The 20,563-nt window shown below is 38.2% G+C and overlaps 1 protein-coding gene across 2 annotated transcripts in view; it reads right to left on the reverse strand.

The window, feature by feature from the left end:
- Positions 1-4,824: 4,824 nt before the first annotated feature.
- Positions 4,825-20,563, reverse strand: part of LOC106058532 (sodium-dependent noradrenaline transporter-like) — a 131,311-nt gene continuing 115,572 nt past the window's right edge. For both annotated transcript variants that reach the window (XM_056035027.1, XM_056035029.1), the window contains 6 exons: positions 15,979-16,116; positions 14,009-14,108; positions 12,517-12,617; positions 10,618-10,797; positions 9,042-9,116; positions 4,825-6,265 (listed from right to left, as the gene is read on the reverse strand). In XM_056035027.1, coding sequence (XP_055891002.1) covers positions 6,242-6,265; positions 9,042-9,116; positions 10,618-10,797; positions 12,517-12,617; positions 14,009-14,108; positions 15,979-16,116 — 618 coding nt within the window. In that variant the 3' untranslated portion in view covers positions 4,825-6,241. The remainder of the gene's footprint in view (positions 6,266-9,041; positions 9,117-10,617; positions 10,798-12,516; positions 12,618-14,008; positions 14,109-15,978; positions 16,117-20,563) is intronic.

Raw genomic sequence — 20,563 nt, forward strand, 5'->3', positions numbered from 1 at the left:
GAGAGGCCAAATGCGCTTGAACTTGGTTTGGCTTGGCTACCTAGAAGGGGTCTCGAGGTTCGACACCCGACTCGGGCAGAGATACCCCCTCTCAACTGATCCACAATTCACATTGGACCAAAAGCGCTCTGAGCATGCTATAAGCATGAAATTAGCGCTATTTAAAAGCGATAATAATAATATGATAGGCGGCGCGCGGGCCTTAGTTTGAGTATCACTGATCTAGTTTATGTTGTATTTAGGTCTATGTGAAACATGGCTGAGAAGTTCCCTTAACAAATTTTTAAACTTCACACGAAAATGAAAGTAGTTTAGCCGATATATTCATAGCATATATTGTCAAAATGGGTTTAAAAGTTTCGTTCTTCAACAGAGATTAATTTAGCTTTTTTTTTTATTTTAGAGCCTTCTCGCTGTGGGAGAGACATTAAACATACACTACTGTCTCCGATATGATCTATGGTACATTAATGAAAATTATTAGCAAGCTTGATTAAACCATTTTGATTTGTATAATTTACATACATACACGCATACATTCATACATATACACATACATACACCCTCCTTACAGTGTACTTTATATATTAGATGGTATGGGTTCAACTTATGTTATTTGACTATATAATATGGCAGTGATACCAAACCTTTTTCAGTCTGAGGGCCATATTAATGTCCAAACCTGTGTCAGGGGCAGCACCACTGCAAGCAATCGTCGATCCTAACAGAACAGAACCTCTACAGCTTTAGTAGGAATTGTGGACAGAACCTCTACAGCTTTAGTAGGAACTGTGGACAGAACCTCTACAGCTTTAGTAGGAATTGTGGACAGAACCTCTACAGCTTTAGTAGGAATTGTGGACAGAACCTCTACAGCTTTAGTAGGAATTGTGGACAGAACCTCTACAGCTTTAGTAGGAATTGTGGACAGAACCTCTACAGCTTTAGTAGGAACTGTGGACAGAACCTCTACAGCTTTAGTAGGAATTGTGGACAGAACCTCTACAGCTTTAGTAGGAATTGTGGACAGAACCTCTACAGCTTTAGTAGGAATTGTGGACAGAACCTCTACAGCTTTAGTAGGAATTGTGGACAGAACCTCTACAGCTTTAGTAGGAACTGTGGACAGAACCTCTACAGCTTTAGTAGGAATTGTGGACAGAACCTCTACAGCTTTAGTAGGAACAGTCATAATCAATCATCACACTTTAGAACAATGCAACTTCAAAAATAACCTAACATACACATCTATAACATTAAAGAAGATTACCCATCACAAATGGAAGTTCTCAATCAGACACAGCAGAAATAAATACCTATCACTGTTAATATTAATGGCAGGAGATGTAGAGTCAAATCCAGGGCCTAGATCTAAAGATAGATGCAACATCTGCAAAAAAATATGCACCCTGAAACAGAAAGCCATTCAATCTGACACCTGCGATGAATGGTACCATGCATCATGTCTCCATATGAATACACCTGTGTATTATGCCTTAGGCAACAAAGACGCATCATGGCACTGTGTACCGTGTGGGTTACCTCAGTTTACATCAGGACTGTTTGATTCCTTTGATGCAGACACTTCTAACCCATACAACATCCTAAACACCATCCCGAACCAAACTCACCAACCACTAGCCAGATCCACTCCTGTTAAACCTAAATCTACTAAAATTAATACAACAGCCTCACTAAACAAACCTACTAAAGAAGTAATACCAAAATACCTTAAAACCTTAGTTATAAATTTTCAAAGCATTAGGAACAAAACAGCAGACTTAGAAATTTTATTAGAATGTGAGAAACCAGACATAATTGCAGGAACAGAAACTTGGCTGCATCCTGAAATTTATAATGCAGAAATTTTCAATAGTGATTATGAAATTTTTAGAAAAGATAGGGCTGATAATCATGGAGGAGTTCTTTTAGCAATAAAAAACACTCTTATAGCAGAAGAAATTACCTTACCTAACTCAAAAAATGTAGAATCAACATTTTGTAAAATTAATACCACCTCAACATCCCTAATAATAGGCAGCATTTACAGACCACCAAATTCTAGTTTAGAATACATGCAGGAACTATGTAATCAGATTACTACACTTAAAGAGACAAATAAAAATGCAGTTTTTTGGATTATGGGTGATTTCAACCTACCTGATATAAATTGGAAAACACTAACCATAGATAAACACCAAAACCTTAAGGACATAAATGAGCTTTTCATAGAAACTTTACACAACCTAAGTTTAGATCAAATCATTAAAAAGCCAACTAGATTAAACAACACATTAGATCTCTTCTTAACCAACAGACCTGGATTAGTAGTTGATTATGAAATTATCCCTGGTCTATCAGACCATGAGATCATAAAAATACACAGTCAGATAAAAGCAGTAGCCAATACAAAACCCAAAAGAAAAATCTTACTCTGGAATAAATGTAACCTAACACAACTACACCAAGCTGCACTAAACTTTCAACAAACATTCTTATTAGAAAAAGACATTAACCAACCAGTCGATGACCTCTGGAATTTCATTAAAAACCATCTTGAAAGCATAATAGAAAATCATATACCAACTAAATACACATCAAACAAAATAAATAAATGCTGGTTTAATAATAGACTAAAGAAGCTTTGTAAACAGAAGGAAAACCTCTATAGAAAATTTAAAGAAACTAATGCAGAAAGAGTTTACAAAAAGTATATAAAAATTAAACACTTAACCCAAAAAGTAAGCAGACAGTTGCAGAGTGAATACATAAACAATGTAATATCTAAAGATAAAAACAAAAACCTATGGTCATACATTAAGTCTAAGAAAATGGAAACAACAGGCGTAGCGCCATTAAAAGATGAACATAACATAATACATAATGATAATGAAACTAAAGCAAACATTCTAAACAAATACTTTGCATCAGCATTCTCAACCCCAGGAGACAAAGACATATTACTGAATTTGAACCAAGTAGACAACATAGAAGATATAGTAGTACAAGAAAATGGAATTCAAAAACTATTAGCCAACACCAAACCAAATAAAGCTTCTGGACCTGATGGTATTCCAGCTAGATTACTCAAAGAACTAAGTAATGAGCTAGCCCCAGTGTTCAAAATACTCTTTCAGGCTTCACTTAACCAGGGCAGAGTACCAAAGGACTGGAAAGAAGCTAATGTCACCCCCCTATTTAAAAAAGGAGAAAAATCTGACCCAGGGAACTACAGACCAGTATCACTTACCAGCATCACATGTAAAATCCTAGAACACATAATATGTAGCAACATCATAAACCACTTAGACAAACATAATGTCCTCACACCATACCAACATGGCTTTAGGAAATATAGATCATGTGAAACACAACTAATAGGACTAATTGATGATTTTTCAAAAGGTTTAGATAATAGTGAACAAATAGATGCTATCTTACTAGATTTTTCTAAGGCTTTTGACAAAGTTCACCACCATAGTTTGCTTAAAAAATTAAAATATTTCGGCATTAATGGTCCACTGCATCAGTGGATTAAAGACTTTCTGATAGGGAGAGAACAAACTGTAATAATAAATGGCTCTAAATCAACACCGATAACAGTAAACTCAGGTGTACCTCAAGGTACAGTCTTGGGTCCACTACTATTTTTAATTTACATAAATGATTTACCAAATTGCATTAGTTCAGGAACAAAAGTCAGATTATTTGCAGACGATTGCATAATATATAGAACAATAAAAACAACACAAGACACAGATATTTTACAAAGAGAATTAGATGAATTACAGAAATGGGAATCAAATTGGAGCATGTCTTTCCACCCAGAAAAATGTCAGTTGTTAAGAGTAACAAAAAAACTAAAACAAATTAATTCCACTTATCTTATTCATGGCAAACCAGTATCACAGACTAAAAACGCAAAATACCTAGGTGTTATAATAAATGAAAAACTATCATGGAATCCACATATTGATGAAACTACAAAATAATCAAACAAAGCATTAGGATTTATTAAAAGAAATTTCTATAAATCAAATAAGAACATAAAACTAAAATGTTACTTAACCTTGGTTAGGCCAATAATAGAATATGCATCCTCCGTTTGGGACCCCTCAACTCAAGAAAACATTAAGAAACTGGAACAGACACAAAATAGAGCAGTGAGATTCATAACAAACGAATATTCACATTTGACTAGAGTAACACCTTTAGTAAAATCACTAAATTTAGAAAGCCTTCAGGACAGAAGGCTCAAAAGTAAAGTAGCAATCATACATAAAACACTGAACCATAATCTTCAAATACAAAAACAAAATTTAATAAAATACTCTGAAAGACACAAAGATAAAGGCACATTCCTCGTCCCATATGCTAGGACAAATTTGTACAAATACTCCTAGTGCTATTAGAGCATGGAATGGGTTGCCTGAGCTAGCCAGGAAAACCAGTGACTTGGCAGAATTTAAGTCATTGGTTAATATGCATGACTAAATGCATGACGCGTAGGACGTAATCATCTTCTTTTTTGAAGTAACGTCTGTATTATATAAGATAAGATAAGAACTGTGGACAGAACCTCTACAGCTTTAGTAGGAATTGTGGACAGACGTTTGGAGGGCCGGTCGTGTCCCGTGTGCACTAGTTTTGGGCTCTCTGTCTTCAGGTATTGACATATCCTGATCCCCATTTACAAGACAAGTTTGTCCCCAAGGCAGTATTTCTAAATTAATACTACATTATAATTATGCACTCATAAACACATATACACGCAATCATTTCAACGCTCTATTTTATAATATAAAAAAAAATCAAAAGGACCTCATGAATATGTATATTTTATTTGGACTAAAATTAAGTGAGACTAACGAACCGTGGTCCGTCTATTGATTGTAATAGTTGGGTTACCCATTCTAATCATTGCGTAGTCGCTTTAATAAACATTCTTTGTGTTGACAATAGACTCGACCTACGACACGGTGAACATTAAATACGACATAGATTTGTATACAAGTAGATAGAGTATCACAATTGCTTTCATTGTCCACAGGTCACCTCGGGGGGGGGGGGTGGAGAAAAAAAAGGGGGAGGGATCTTACCCAACTGACCAGTGACTGACCAGTGACTGAATGGATGAGAAAAAGAACGAACCTATATATGTGTCTCGTGTATGAAGATTGGAGCTGAATGAAAGTACACCAGTGCTACGAAGATTGAGGGATACAAATACCTTGACATCAAAAAAGTTTTTTGTTTTTTTTCAATTTTAAAGTGTTGTTTTGTTAACGTAGGTGTTTGGTCACAAAAAAATTATCGTGTTTCTGTTTTTGTATGCGGAATGCGTGTGTGATGTTGTATATATTTTGTGTTGTGTGTGTGTGGTCTTTAAGATTATGTGTGTTTTGTGTCGAGTGTGTATGTGTTGTCATTGGTGTGAGAGGTGTGTGTATGAACGGCTTTGTCTAGTCTTGAGACTGTCCATGTAACGTTTTTCCCCACTTTGTAACACAATGAGCCTAAAAGTACTTGTTTTTGTTCAAGTTGGCGTCAGAACTGGAACTTTCTTGAGTGTGTATGAGCTTGTGTAGGTGGTGTTAAGAATATTATTGCGGTGTGTGTGTGTGAGAGATATAGATTGTGTGTGGTGTTGTGTGTATAATATTGTTGCGTGTGATGACGTTCTATGTGTCGTGTTGTGTGTGTGGTATTGAATGTGTGTGGTGGAATATGTGTGCGCTGATGAGTGTGTACATCTGTTTACTTTATATGATGAAATCATTTTGGTGTTGATTTATAAACCCCAGCACTAGGTCAACACTAGGCAAGACCAATCGTCAGAGAAGGCCTGAACATTGACCTGCAACGTCGCAACCTGTGGGCAGTTTAAACCAATAGCTCGTTGACACGTTACAGGTCTGTACGACGTGGCAACGAGCTATTGGTCTCCACTGACCACAGGTTGCGACGTCGCAGGTCAGTGTTGACGCCTTCTACAACGAAAGTTGTTTACACTAGGTCAGGTGTGTACTTTTTGTTTCCTCGGAGGTGGGGAGCAATGTGTGGAGCACAACGGGGCAAATGTATTTTTGGGTCAAAGGGAGCATATTTAATCAAAAACATGGTCACGTGACATCCAATGTGCAAATGGCAAATTAAAAAAACATCAAGTGTAGTCTTCAGTCATCTGATCACCCCACTGTGCAGTGCATGTAGTATTGAAACATTAACTCTCTTCACTGGATTATAAGGACAGCCAATGACTTCTCTGAAAATGGAAGAAACTTTGGGTTAAACTTCATTTAGACACGTTCAATTAAACCTAAAGTTACAATAGAATACTAAGGCTTGTCTTCAAGTCCCAAGATACATGAGGAAAGCGACTACTTTTGTTATAATCGTGTCTTGCACCTGTTCAAGTCAATGTCTACCTGAGCAACATGCTATTAAATCAACGGTAGACTTTGAAATGAGCGAAATACTCATTGGACTATGATTGAGCTCTTAATATCTAACGACGGATTTCTCTTGGTGTTCATACAATTATTTAAAGTGTTGGTCTAGGCTGATCTGACAACAACAACAACAAAAAGTTTATATATTATCTAACTTGTTTGACTCAATAAGTACATATTGGCAAAGAAAGTAAAGCTACATAGATACATCAAGAGATATAGAGAAAAAGAGAAACTGACAGGCAAAAATAGATAGATTGACTGACAGACAGACAGATAGATAGATAGATAGATAGATAGATAGATAGATAGATAGATAGATAGATAGATAGATAGATAGATAGATAGATAGATAGATAGATAGATAGATAGATAGATAGATAGATAATTAAAGTAAATTGTAATTTTGAAAGTAATAATTTAATTTCTTCTGTTAAACCTAATGCGAATTTTTTTTTCAAATCAAATGATTGCTTTCGGGTGATGGTAAACTCATTTAGTTGGGTCAGAGGGTTTGTGCTCTGTTCAGAGTTACTTCTACATCGACACCTGATGTCTTTACTTTCCTGTCTTTCTACAATGCTATCCTGTGCTATTTCTGTCCTTTGAGTTGATGGCAAGAATACAATTACACTTTGTAGAAGTAACAATTATTTTTCATTGTAGGCCTATACCCCCCCCCCCCCCCGAATTTAGTGACTGATTTGTAACATTGATTTTGCTTTTTTAGGTGAGTTAGTTAAGGAAGATTTTGATTTCAAAAACCCCCTCCAAAATTTACAATAAACCCCCTCTTCAATATAAAATAAGCAAATTACACACTTTAAATTCTATGAGAGTAGCCAAAGGGGTTTTGAGTTTACCCCCCCCACTTCTTCAGTAGGGTTTGAAGCTAAAAAATACCTCTTCAATAAACCCCCTCTTCAATATAAAAAAAGGAAATTACGCACTCAAAATGCTATGAGCGTAGCTAAATGGGTTTTGACTCAGTTTTCAGTTTAAACCCTCCTTCAGCTGGGTTTGAAGGTAAAAAATATATCTTTAGTGTAAGAAAAAAAAAGCAAATTACGCACTCAAAATTCAATGAGCGTTGCCAAAAGAGGTTTTGAGTTTAAACCCCCCTTCAGAGGAGTTTGATGCTAAAAAATACCTCTTGAATATAAAAAAAGCAAATTACACACTAAAATTATTTGAGCGTAGCCAATCCAATTGGTGGTTTTGAGTTTAAACCACTCTCCTACAGATGGCTTTGTTTTAAGTTTGAAACCTCTTCAGATGGTTTTGAGTTTAAGATACCCCTACAGATCATTTTGAGGTAGAAAACCTCTATCTCAAATATTATTCTAAAGCTACAGTTACTAAATTCTATTACCGTAGCTAAAAGGGGTTTTGAATTAAAAAAAAACAGCTCCAGAGATTTTTTAGTTTAAAACCCCCAACAGATGATTTTGACGATAAAGCTTCCCTTTTCAATAAAAAAAAATCTAAAGCAAACTACAGTCACTTAATTCCAAGAGCATATCTTATCTTATCTTATATAATACAGACGTTACTTCAAAAAAGAAGATGATTACGTCCTACGCGTCATGCATTTAGTCATGCATATTAACCAATGACTTAAATTCTGCCAAGTCACTGGTCCTCCTGGCTAGCTCAGGCAACCCATTCCATACTCTAATAGCACTAGGGAAGAAGGAGCACTTGTACAAATTTGTCCTAGCATATGGGACGAGGAATGTGCCTTTATCTTTGTGTCTTTCAGAGGTTACACATTTCTAGCAGTGGCGGGGCTCCATTAATAAAGTGCAGTGAATAGTCATCTGCCGAAATTGAAAAACACTAAATGTGGCTCAACAAAGAAGGCTAAGACAGGTTTTAGGAGTCAGTTATAGAGATCGGGTCCAAATCAAGGAAATCCTATGCCGAACTGGGAGTCGACCCCTTAGTAAGATTGTGACAGAGCGTCGCATGAAGTTTGCTGGACAGGTTCTCCGACAAAATGAATTACGCATAAGAAGAGTTGCGATGACATCCTAGTACAACTTGACGCCGCACATTCATGGAGGTCCTCAGAGCAGGTGGGAAGAGGCTTCAGACATTACCAGTGACAGATTTTTATGGAAATGGGCAAATGCGCCGAACGGCGCGGGAGGGTCTAAGTCAGTAAGAATAGCACATTAGGTTTTTGAAATAAAACTTTTTAATAGCAGGAAAATGCACTGTAGATACCTCAGAATATGCATTTTGCTGGCTTTCAATACCAGAAATAGTGCTTGGCGGCTCCTAGCACTCCCCCAGACCCCCTTGCTAGTAATGGCGGGGAATCTACAACTTTTCCACTAACTCCAGGAAGAACCTATTCTAGGACACAATAAACGTCTTCCGAAAGAATGAAGGGTCAGAATGTAATGAAGATTATGTACACACACACACATATTTTTTTTCTCGGGGGGGGGGGGGGGTTTCGGCGAAAAAAAATCCTGGCTACGCCCATATATATATATATATAACATATCTATGGCCTCATTATATTGAACGATTTATTTCAAATATGTAATATAACGTGTGGCATGGGAGAGAAATCTCTACCTGAAATCGTTTGACGTAACCTTTTTGAATTATCTCCTCGTGTTCACAGGCTGGGGACATTCCCAAAGCCAGTCTCTGAAAACAGAAATGCAAGTGACGTCATGTGACACAATCAAATGATAGAAAACATGAATAAAGATCACGTCTGCAGAGTAAAACTTTTACATATCCAGATTTCATTTCTATAAATGTATGCATTTTATTTGGAAATTTTTTATACAAGGCGGAAAAAACTATAAACAGCAATCTTTGTGGTATATCTAGTGTAAAAGAGAAAGAGAGTGTTGCTAAGATACACCCGTACAGGCCTCTATGGATGTGTCTATTACAACGTGTATAATACACTTTTTTTTTTGCTCTTTTTTTTTAGCATTTCAGAATCACATCCTCTAAGCTCTGCCGTTTGTGAGACAAAAGCATTTTGTGGCAAGCATTGAACTTGGTCTCTATGACTTTTAAGTTATTAAAAAAAAAACACAACTAACAAGTGGTAATTAAGGACAATTTATAGGAAGATCACTTGCCACACATTGAGACATTGAATGTGTGTGTGTATATATGTGCGTGTGTCTGTAAATGTGCAGTTCTTTCCCTTATATAAGATTTGTTTTTATTTTAAAAAATATTTTGCTTGTTAACAATAGAAATTCAAATTTCTTTGCCCGCTCGCTAGTAACAAAGTCACATTGTATTTATTTAGTTGACAACAGCAATCGTTCAATCGTTCTGTGAATCTGTTTATTTATTACGAAATTTCTCAAAAACGTTCTCTTTTTATTTTGCTTTCGTTTTTCTTACATCGCCTCCCCATTTCTCCATATCCCATTCTCGTCTCTATCTCCGTTGTTTGTATTTTATTGCTGAAGATTTTAAAGATGGAAATGCAAACAAAGAGCGAGATTATTGCGTTGAAACCTTTTGGGGAACATTCTCAATATTGAATGTATTCGAGGCGTATGGACAACAATAATTAGTGACATGATCTTCTGAAGACAAATACAAACAAATAAACAAAAACAATTTACAAGAAATCGACTTAAGCTTTATGAGGTCTTGCAGTGGCGTAGCTACGAATTCGGAAGCACGGGGAGCTTGACCTTTTTTAGGGGCCCCTGCATTTTGACAGTCGATATCATGACATGAGATAATGTACTTAATAAATATGTCTTAATTCCAGTACCTGTATATCAGTAAAATGAACAAAAAATAATCTTTAGGACATTTTAAATGAATAACACCGTTGTTTACTGGCGAGCTAGTGCACAAGTGACAAATCTCAATTCATATCGCCTCACGTCGTGCTTTCTGTCCAGCAAAGGCATCTATAACACCATCTAGCTCTAGATCAAGGCTGTCTAGTAGTTTTGACTCCACGTGAATAGCAAAATTACATGGCAGTGGCGTAATATTTAATATATCATGTAAAAAAAAATTAGAACATCCATTAGTGGACCCATCATCTGGGGGGCCGGGGGGACTTTCGAATTCGGACCCCCTCCCCTAACCTAGCTACGCCACTGGGGTATTGTGAGTAGTTGTGAGAAGGGAAAGAGCTTATAGTACGAAGATGTCTGACCTGCTTACAGGAACCTTTCAACCGGAAGAACTTGTAGACAAAATATCCCGGTACCAGGATCATGGAAGAGATGCCTATGATCCAGCCTATGATATTGGCGTAGTACGGGTAGACGTAGGTCCCTACTGACGTCCTGTAGGTCAGTGGTTGGTAGGAGATGATACTGGAAGCCACGATGACCTATTCAACAGAACATTTCAACTTCTGACATTAAAAAAATTTCAAACGGGATAATATTTAAATGTTAAAATGGTCGGCCTCTACTTATGAAAATGAATATATACATATATAAAGTTAAGTAGAGTTTGTTTACGTTTGAAATTTATTGTGCAGATAAAAACTTTGCAGATAAGCGTGTTTATAATGACTAGACAGATAAGCGTGTTTATAATGACTAGATAGATAGGCGTGTTTATAATGACTAGACAGATAAGCGTGTTTATAATGACTAGACAGATAGGAGTGTTTATAATGACTAGACAGATAAGCGTGTTTATAATGACTAGAAAGATAAGCGTGTTTATTATGACTAGACAGATAAGCGTGTTTATAATGACTAGATAGATAAGCGTGTTTATAATGACTAGACAGATAAGCGTGTTTATAATGACTAGATAGATAAGCGTGTTTATAATGACTAGACAGATAAGCGTGTTTATAATGACTAGATAGATAAGCGTGTTTATAATGACTAGACAGATAAGCGTGTTTATAATGACTAGACAGATAAGCGTGTTTATAATGACTAGACAGATAAGCGTGTTAATAATGACTAGATAGATAAGCGTGTTTATAATGACTAGATAGATAAGCGTGTTTATAATGACTAGATAGATAAGCGTGTTTATAATGACTAGATAGATAAGCGTGTTTATAATGACTAGACAGATAAGCGTGTTTATAATGACTAGACAGATAAGCGTGTTTATAATGACTAGACAGATAAGCGTGTTTATAATGACTAGATAGATAAGCGTGTTTATAATGACTAGACAGATAAGCGTGTTTATAATGACTAGACAGATAAGCGTGTTTATAATGACTAGACAGATAAGCGTGTTTATAATGACTAGACAGATAAGCGTGTTTATAATGACTAGACAGATAAGCGTGTTTATAATGACTAGACAGATAAGCGTGTTTATAATGACTAGATAGATAAGCGTGTTTATAATGACTAGATAGATAAGCGTGTTTATAATGACTAGACAGATAAGCGTGTTTATAATGACTAGACAGATAAGCGTGTTTATAATGACTAGACAGATAAGCGTGTTTATAATGACTAGACAGATAAGCGTGTTTATAATGACTAGACAGATAAGCGTGTTTATAATGACTAGACAGATAAGCGTGTTTATAATGACTAGACAGATAAGCGTGTTTATAATGACTAGACAGATAAGCGTGTTTATAATGACTAGACAGATAAGCGTGTTTATAATGACTAGACAGATAAGCGTGTGTTTATAATGACTAGACAGATAAGCGTGTGTTTATAATGACTAGACAGATAAGCGTGTTTATAATGACTAGATAGATAAGCGTGTTTATAATGACTAGACAGATAAGCGTGTTTATAATGACTAGACAGATAAGCGTGTTTATAATGACTAGATATTTAGTCATGCAAGTGCAGGCAACTGTAGTTTGGTACATTTTCTATAATGCCTGTAACAAGGCGCATTTATCATTTTAAAGATGGGTGGTTGTGTAGTATGTGCTCCTGACTGTGCAACAATGATCCCGAGTTTAAGCCCTGCTAGCCGCCACTCCCTTGTGTCTTAAAGGAGGTTGATTTAGGGCGTAATAATTCTTTAATCCTGAAGGAACGCATTAATGTACAAGCCCAGTTCAAGGAGGTCTCATTATAAAAACAATGTTCACAAACCGACTCACTAATAGAAGAGAAGGACAAATAAATTTCCAACAAATCCTCCAGAAGATACTAGGTCGTTGTCCCGTCATTTTTTGAACGTCATCACAGAACTGTGGCATGCCTGGAAGTTGAAGTGGAGAAAATTACAAGATTTATTTTTCTTAAGCAAATATTTAAAATAAAAAAAACAAGAACAGTTCTTTAATAAGACTCATAGCTAGCCTGTAGCAAATACCCTCTAGCAGCACATAGCATGTAGCAAATACCCTCTAGCACATAGCCTGTAGCACATAGGTATAGAAATATTTTCACTTTTGACAATTAGGGTTGTGTGACTGCCATGAGCAGCTTGACTTTATCTATATGTTCAATTCATGATTGAACTCAAGCTGAGTTGGTGTTTGATTGTTCACTTGGCGAGTGCGTCAACCTTCTTATTTCCTTCTAGTTCAATATGTGCTGGTATCCATTGAATAACAATTTGTTTTTTTTTTGCTGTTGTTGTTGAACGTTATAACTGCTGTCCTGAGTCGTTTCATATAGGAGAAATCAGAGTTTTTCAAGCTTTGGAGGATTGTATTCGCATCGCTTAAAAAGACAAATTGACTGTGCGGGCGTGGTAGCAGCTAGTTCTAGTGTTTCCTTTTCTGATTTGTGGCTGTCAGAGAGCTCTCCAGTTGCAATGGATTTTTTAAAATAGTTTTTCTCCATCGGGCCATTCGATGATTATTCCAGCTCCTCCATTTGCGGTGGCTTAATGAAATGAGCCATCCTTGTAAACTCTGATGCCTCAAGACCAGACACAACAGAATGAGACAACGTATGTTCTGGAAGCTCAAAATTGGAACTAGTGAGTGGAGTGTCACCAGAGAATGCTGGCCATGTCCTTCAAAATTGCATTTTTTACCAAGATGCCCGAACAAGACACTGGCCCCAAAATACCCCTATAGAAAGAAAACTATATGGAGAGCTCCCTGATTTGGAAACTACTGCACAGTTCATCTCGTCTATTGGTCTAGTCATCTGAACGCTCCAACATAAAAATGAGAAGGAGGAAGAGAAAGGTTGTCAAAAGCAGAATGGAAACATTCTACCACAAGTCCAAGAGAAAGACCGGACCAGAGAGCTCTATGAGTGTCCATGTTTTTAGTGCTACAAAGATAATTAGATGCATATCAATGATAAATAAATCTCACTTGTCAGTTAATGCCTGCTAATCTTAATGGGGAATAAGAATATAAACATGCTTTAGACTACTAGACTGTTTTGTAACTATTGCATAACGAATAGTCTAATCCGTTCTTTTTGTTTGTAAATAATGTTTATTCTATAAATTACTGATGTGACTTCAAAAGAGAAGATAATTAGGTCCTACGTAATGAGATAATTATTGTAATATAATTGCTAATATACAAATGCCTATCTTAAATAAATTTAGGTTTAGGAGATTTCAGATTGGGATCTCGCCAGAGCTCTACATAAGAGTGCAGCCATCAAACAAACAAGATTTACCGTAGATCCAAGAGACAGCCACCACCTGACATAAGACAATGAACACGATGGAGGTGCCAGCAGCAAAGGTGTCCAGGATTGTAAAGACGTACATGCCTCCCTGGGAAGAATAGGAAATCATTTGATAAAAAAGACAGCTATTTAAAAAGTTCTTCAATTTCAGCAAAAGTAGAAGAAAAGAAATATATTGATGGGACAAATTAGGCACAGGCTGCACTTTTCACAGCATACATGTTTCAATAGTTTCAATTACATCCGCGCAGCCAGACTTACACAACCTAGCTCCACACACCATAGCTCCACACACACAGACTCACACAACCTAGCTCCACACACCATAGCTCCACACACACACACTTACTCAACCAAGCTCCACACACCATAGCTCCACACACACAGACTTACACAACCAAACTCCACACACCATAGCTCCACTCACCATAGCTCCACACACCATAGCTCCACACACACAGACTCACACAACCTAGCTCCACACAGCATAGCTCCACACACCCAGACTTACACAACCAAGCTCCACACACCCAGACTTACACAACCAAGCTCCACACACCCAGACTTACACAATCAAGCTCCACACACCATAGCTCCACACACCATAACTCCACACACCCAGACTTACTCAACCTAGCTACACACATTATAGCTCCACACACCCAGACTAACACAACCAAGCTCCACACACCATAGCTCCACACACCCAGACTTACACAACCAAGCTCCACACACCATAGCTCCACACACCCAGACTTACACAACCAAGCTCCACACACCATAGCTCCACACACACAGACTTACACAACCAAGCTCCACACACCATAGCTCCACTCACCATAGCTCCACACACACAGACTCACACAACCTAGCTCCACACACCCAGACTTACACAACCAAGCTCCACACACCCAGACTTACACAACCAAGACCAAGCTCCACACACCCAGACTTACACAACCAAGCTCCACACACCCAGACTTATACAATCAAGCTCCACACACCATAGCTCCACACACCATAGCTCCACACACCCAGACTTACTCAACCTAGCTACACACACCATAGCATCACACACCCAGACTAACACAACCAAGCTCCACACACCATAGCTCCACACACCCAGACTTACACAACCAAGCTCCACACAGCATAGCTCCACACACCCAGACTTACACAACCAAGCTCCACACACCCAGACTTACACAACCAAGCTCCACACACCATAGTTCCACACACCCAGACTTACACAACCAAGCTCCACACACCATAGTTCCACACACCCAGACTTACTCAACCAAGCTCCACACACCATAGCTCCACACACAAAGACTTACACAACCAAGCTCCACACACCATAGTTCCACACACCCAGACTTACACAACCAAGCTCCACACACCATAGTTCCACACACCCAGACTTACACAACCAAGCTCCACACACCATAGCTCCACACACCCAGACTTACACAAGCTAGCTCCACACACCCAGACTTTCACAACCAAGCTCCACACACCATAGCTCCACACACACAGACTTACACACCCAAGCTCTACACATCATAGCTTCTCACACACAGACTTACACACCCAATCTCCACACACCATAGCTCCACACACCCAGACTCACACAACCTAGCTCCACACACAATAACTCCACACCCACAGACTTACACACCCAAACTCTACACACTACATTGGTTTGACTGTATTCAAAAGTAACAATTCATCTCTAAGAAAACCAGAGCCAGAGGTGGCCTTATGGGGTGGCGAGAGGGGCAACTGTACCAGGCCCCGCGCCTTAGGTGGCCCAGTGAAAAAGAGAATTTTTTGTCACCGTCAGCCCATCGTGACCTTGATATGACATTCACCCAGTGCACTGCGCACTGTTAAGGTTGCCTTAGTCAGAGATAAAAGCGATTGGAACCAAAGAGTGAAACTTTCCAAAAAGAACTCACCTGCATCAAGCAAGGAATGGAGAACAAAAACGCTGACATGATGATGATCAATGTGAGAACCTCTCTAAAGTACTTGTACTTCATCAGCTGGGAGAGCTCATCTCTGATACCAGTCAGAGGAGACTCCAGGCCGCCAAACTGAAATAGAACATTTAATACAAATATGACCTTAGCATTTCTTGAATGTTTTCCACATTGAGTATTTACATAAAATAATAAAAAAAAGAAGAAGAAAAATAATAATATTTAAGGAAACAACTCCACATCTACAGCAACATCTTTCAATACTTGAAGAGCAATTTCCATTTTCGAAATCAAACCAAATTAGTTAATTATGACTATTTAATAAACTATTTGTTTGTTTTTATTGATTCGTGTGTAATCTTCAACAATAAATAATTGTGCGAAATTTCAACTTCATCTGAGAATGAGAAGTGGGCAAAATAACGTGTTTAAAACAATTTGTCTCAGACAGACAAACAGACAGACAGAGTGAGTTGATGAGAGTATTGTAATAATATTTAAGGGAACAACTCCACATTTACAGCCACACGATAATGTGTCCATGATTCCCAGGTTGGTTTTGGCAAGAGAGAGGATGCTGGGACCGGACCAGGTAATGTCTGTACACTCCTTTCTTGACCATGAAATAGATATTAACAAATCAGGTGGTCATATAAATTCATTATGCCCTGTGGTCAGAAGCTTCCAGGGAAGCATCACATCATTTGTTGCTTCATTATGCAAAGTTTTCCAGGAGAATACCACGTCACAGTTGGGATATCACTTAACTATAACATTAGTTGAATGCGTTTCCAGCTATTGCTAGTTAAACCCCCCCCCATTTACCAGCTCTGAAATGATTCACGAAACAACATCAGACGTAATGAGACGACAACATAAAGAAACGATATTGGAAGTAATATTGATGCTATATTAATGAACATCTCTCAACTATGGACATTAATAACAAATCACACCTAAAATCACTTCATTGTAATGTAGTGCATCAGATTATACGTAGGTCAACTACGGACGGTCAACACGTGTCCATCCCCTAATCACTACGCAGTCAGTAGTCTCCTCTGGACTTGTTTGTTGTTTTAAAAACGCCGCCAACACGTGTTTATATGCCTAAGTCAGAGCCTAAATGTTGAAAGTTTAGTTTAACATGCACAAAAATATTTGGAGTATTTTTTGACAAGTTCCAGAGTAAATCACCTGACAGGTAAACACTACAGGTATCTGACGTGTGCATGAACTTTACGTGTTGGCTACAAAACAAATATTATTAAACTAATTAACCAACTCATTTACACTTCGGATCTTAAAAAAATTATTTCCATCATTTTGAAATACTAGAGGAGGGCGGGACCAGACTTATAAATATGAATGTGCCTTGTGGTTCTGGTAAATGGGAGACAGAATAAGCATGGGCGTAGCCAGGATTTTTTTTCGGGGAGGGTTTTGGGGGGGGGGGTGATTCCACGGAAGACGTTTATTGTTTATTGTAGACACCCCGCCCTTGCTAGCAAGGGGCTCTGGGGGAGTTCGCAGCGCTATTTCTGGTATTGAAAGCCAACAAAATGCATATTCTGAGGTATCTACAGTGCATTATCTTGCTATTAAAAAGTTTTATTTCAAAAACCTAATGTGCTATTCTTACTGACTTAGACCCTCTCGCGCCGTTCGGCGCATTTTCCGGCAAGCTGTTTCCGCAACTCTTATTTTGCGTAATTCATTTTGTCGGAAAACATGTCCCGCAAAACCTCATGCGACGCTCTGTCACAACCTTACTAAGGATTCGACTCCCAGTTCGGCATATGATTTCTTTGATTTAAACCCGATCTCTATGACTGACTCCTAAAATCTGTCTTAGCCATCTTTGTTGAGACACATTTAATGATTTTCAATTTCGCCAGAAGACTATTCACACTTAATTAATGGAGCCCAAGCCACTGGTAGAAATTTGTAACCTTTCTTGACTACGCTCTTGGAATTAAATGCCTGTATTTCGCTTTAGATTTTATATCGAAAAGGAAAGTTTTTTCTTCAAATCATCTGTTGAGGGGTTTTAAACTAAAAAATCTCTGGGTTTTTTTTGTTTTGTTTTTAATTCAAAACCCCATTTAGCTACGATCATAGAATTTGGTGACTAGTTTGCTTTAAAATAATATTGAAGAGAGAGGTTTTCAACTCTAAACGCTCTGTAGGGGAATTTTAAACTCAAAACCATCTGGAGGGGTTTTAAACTTTAAAGAAAAAGCCATCTGGAGGAGGGGGATTTAAACTCAAAACCCCTTTGGCTACGATCATAGATTTTATAGTGTGTAATTTGCTTTTTTTTTTATATCGAAGAGGTACTTTTTAGCTTCAAACCCCAACTGGAAGGGGGAGTGGGGTTAAACTCAAAACCCCTTTGGCTACGCTCATAGATTTTATAGTGTGTAATTTGCTTTTTTTTATATTGAAGAGGTACTTTTTAGCTTCAAACCCCAACTGGAAGGGGGAGGGGGGTTAAACTCAAAACCCCTTTGGCTACGCTCATGAATTTTTAGTATCTAATTTGCTTTTTTTATATTGAAGATGGGGTTATCGTAAATTTTGGAGGTTTTTTTTTAATCAAAATCTTCCTCAACTGTGCTGTTGGAATTTCGTGATTGTTGTTTGCATTTTTTTGTTTTGTTTTATAGAAGAGGGGGATTTAAGTGCAAAAACCTCTGGTAGGGGGTTTAAAATTCAAAACCCCCTGTAGGGGGTTTTAAACTCAAAGCCCCCTGGTAGAGGGATTTGTATCTCAAAACCCCCTGATAGTGGTTTTTAAAATCTCAAAACCCCCTGGTAGGGGGGTTTAAACTCAAAACCCCCAGGTAGAGGGTTGTTAACTCAAAACTGCCTCGACTGTGCTGTGGTAAGTGATGATTTAGTATTAAAATCTCACCTAAAATAAACAAAATGAAAGCAAAAATCAGTCACTTAATTCCGCCCTCCCCCCCTTTGGGGGGGGGGGGGGGCTTTCATTTCGGGGGGGGGGGGTTTGAACCCCAAGAACCCCCCCCCCTGGCTACGCCCATGAGAATAAGTATAAAATACGGGACATAGTCCTCCCTTCTACAGAAGTCAGTTTGTGACTTAACCTCAGTGAAGTGTTCCTTAAGGATCGAGAGTTCTTCATTTTATGACCCTTTGACCCGGAAAAGGCTTTTATTCAGTGTCCAGAATGGACGATTGGCTCTTCTCCGACCTCTATGTCTGTAGGACCCACCCCCTCCATCAACTAGATGATCATGTCATCACGCGAGTCCGGAGGCCGAGACCACGAGGGGACGCTCCACATTCCTCTAATGTAGTCATGTGAGAGGAGACCTTGCAATATAAAGGTCATCTGTTAATGAGGGTATCATGTGGTTAGCACAAAGACCAACCGCCTTTTACTTTTCCCCGACTAATGTCAGGTTCCTATTAGAGCTGGGTGGACTCATAGGCGCCCAAGGACCCCCGAAATTAAATATCCCAGTCTTCATCAGGATTCAAACCCCGGACCCCTGGTTCAGCGCTTTGCAGAGCCTGAAAAATAAAATACAATCACTAAATTCTATGAGCGTAGCCAATGGGCTTTCAGTGTAACCCCCCCCCTTTTTCCAGAGTTTGAGTTTTGACCCTCCTTCACATGATTTTCAGTTTAAAACCCCCGAACAGAAGGTTTTGACAATAAAAGGGGTTTTGAGTTTTAAATCCCTTTGAGAGGGTTTTGAGGTTTAAAATCTCATCTTCAATATAAAATTAAAATAAACTACAATCACCAAATTCTATGAGCGTAGCCAATGGAGGTTTTCAGTTTAAACCCCCTTTCAGATGGTTTTGAATTTGAAGTCCATAAACAGATGGTTTTGACGATATAACCCCACATTTCCATAAAAAATCTAAAGCAAACTTTAGTAACCTAATTCCAGGAGCGTATCCAATAGGGGTTTGAGGTAATCCCCCTCCCTCTCAAACAAAAGAAAAAGCAAAGCTACAATTACTTAATGCCATGAGCGTAGCCGATGGGGGTTTTGTGATTACCCTTCACCTCTAATAAAAAACTAAAGCAAAACTACAGTTTCAAATTCTGACAGTCTCTGGGCTCCATTAATAAAGTAAAGTGAAAAGCAGAATTGTTTTTGACCTACAATTTGTTAATTAAAGTAGCCAGGATAATGCACTGAAGATACCTCAGAGTATGCATTTTTTTTTAGTTTTAAATACCGGAAATAATGTTTGGCGCAGGGGTTCCAGCTGGCAAGCAGTGAGATGTCTACTGTCTTTTCACTAACTCCAGGAAGAAACTATTCTAGAGTACAAAAAACGTCCGAGAGAATGAAGTTTGAGAATGTAATGAAGATTAATTACGTACACACACACACACACATATGTAGGTGCGGGGGGAATCCTTCCTAAAAAACACTAGCTACGCTCATGATGTGATGAATTACTGTCTTCAAACATCTCGTCATATTTTTGACTAGGCTAGCACGTGTGTCATTGGAAGCCATAGCCTTACCCGTCTGCTTCCTTCTTCCCTCCCCCATCACTTAGCACAAGT

This window comes from Biomphalaria glabrata, chromosome 7 (genome assembly GCF_947242115.1).
Source record: "Biomphalaria glabrata chromosome 7, xgBioGlab47.1, whole genome shotgun sequence".
Classification (NCBI taxonomy): Eukaryota; Metazoa; Mollusca; class Gastropoda; family Planorbidae; genus Biomphalaria; species Biomphalaria glabrata.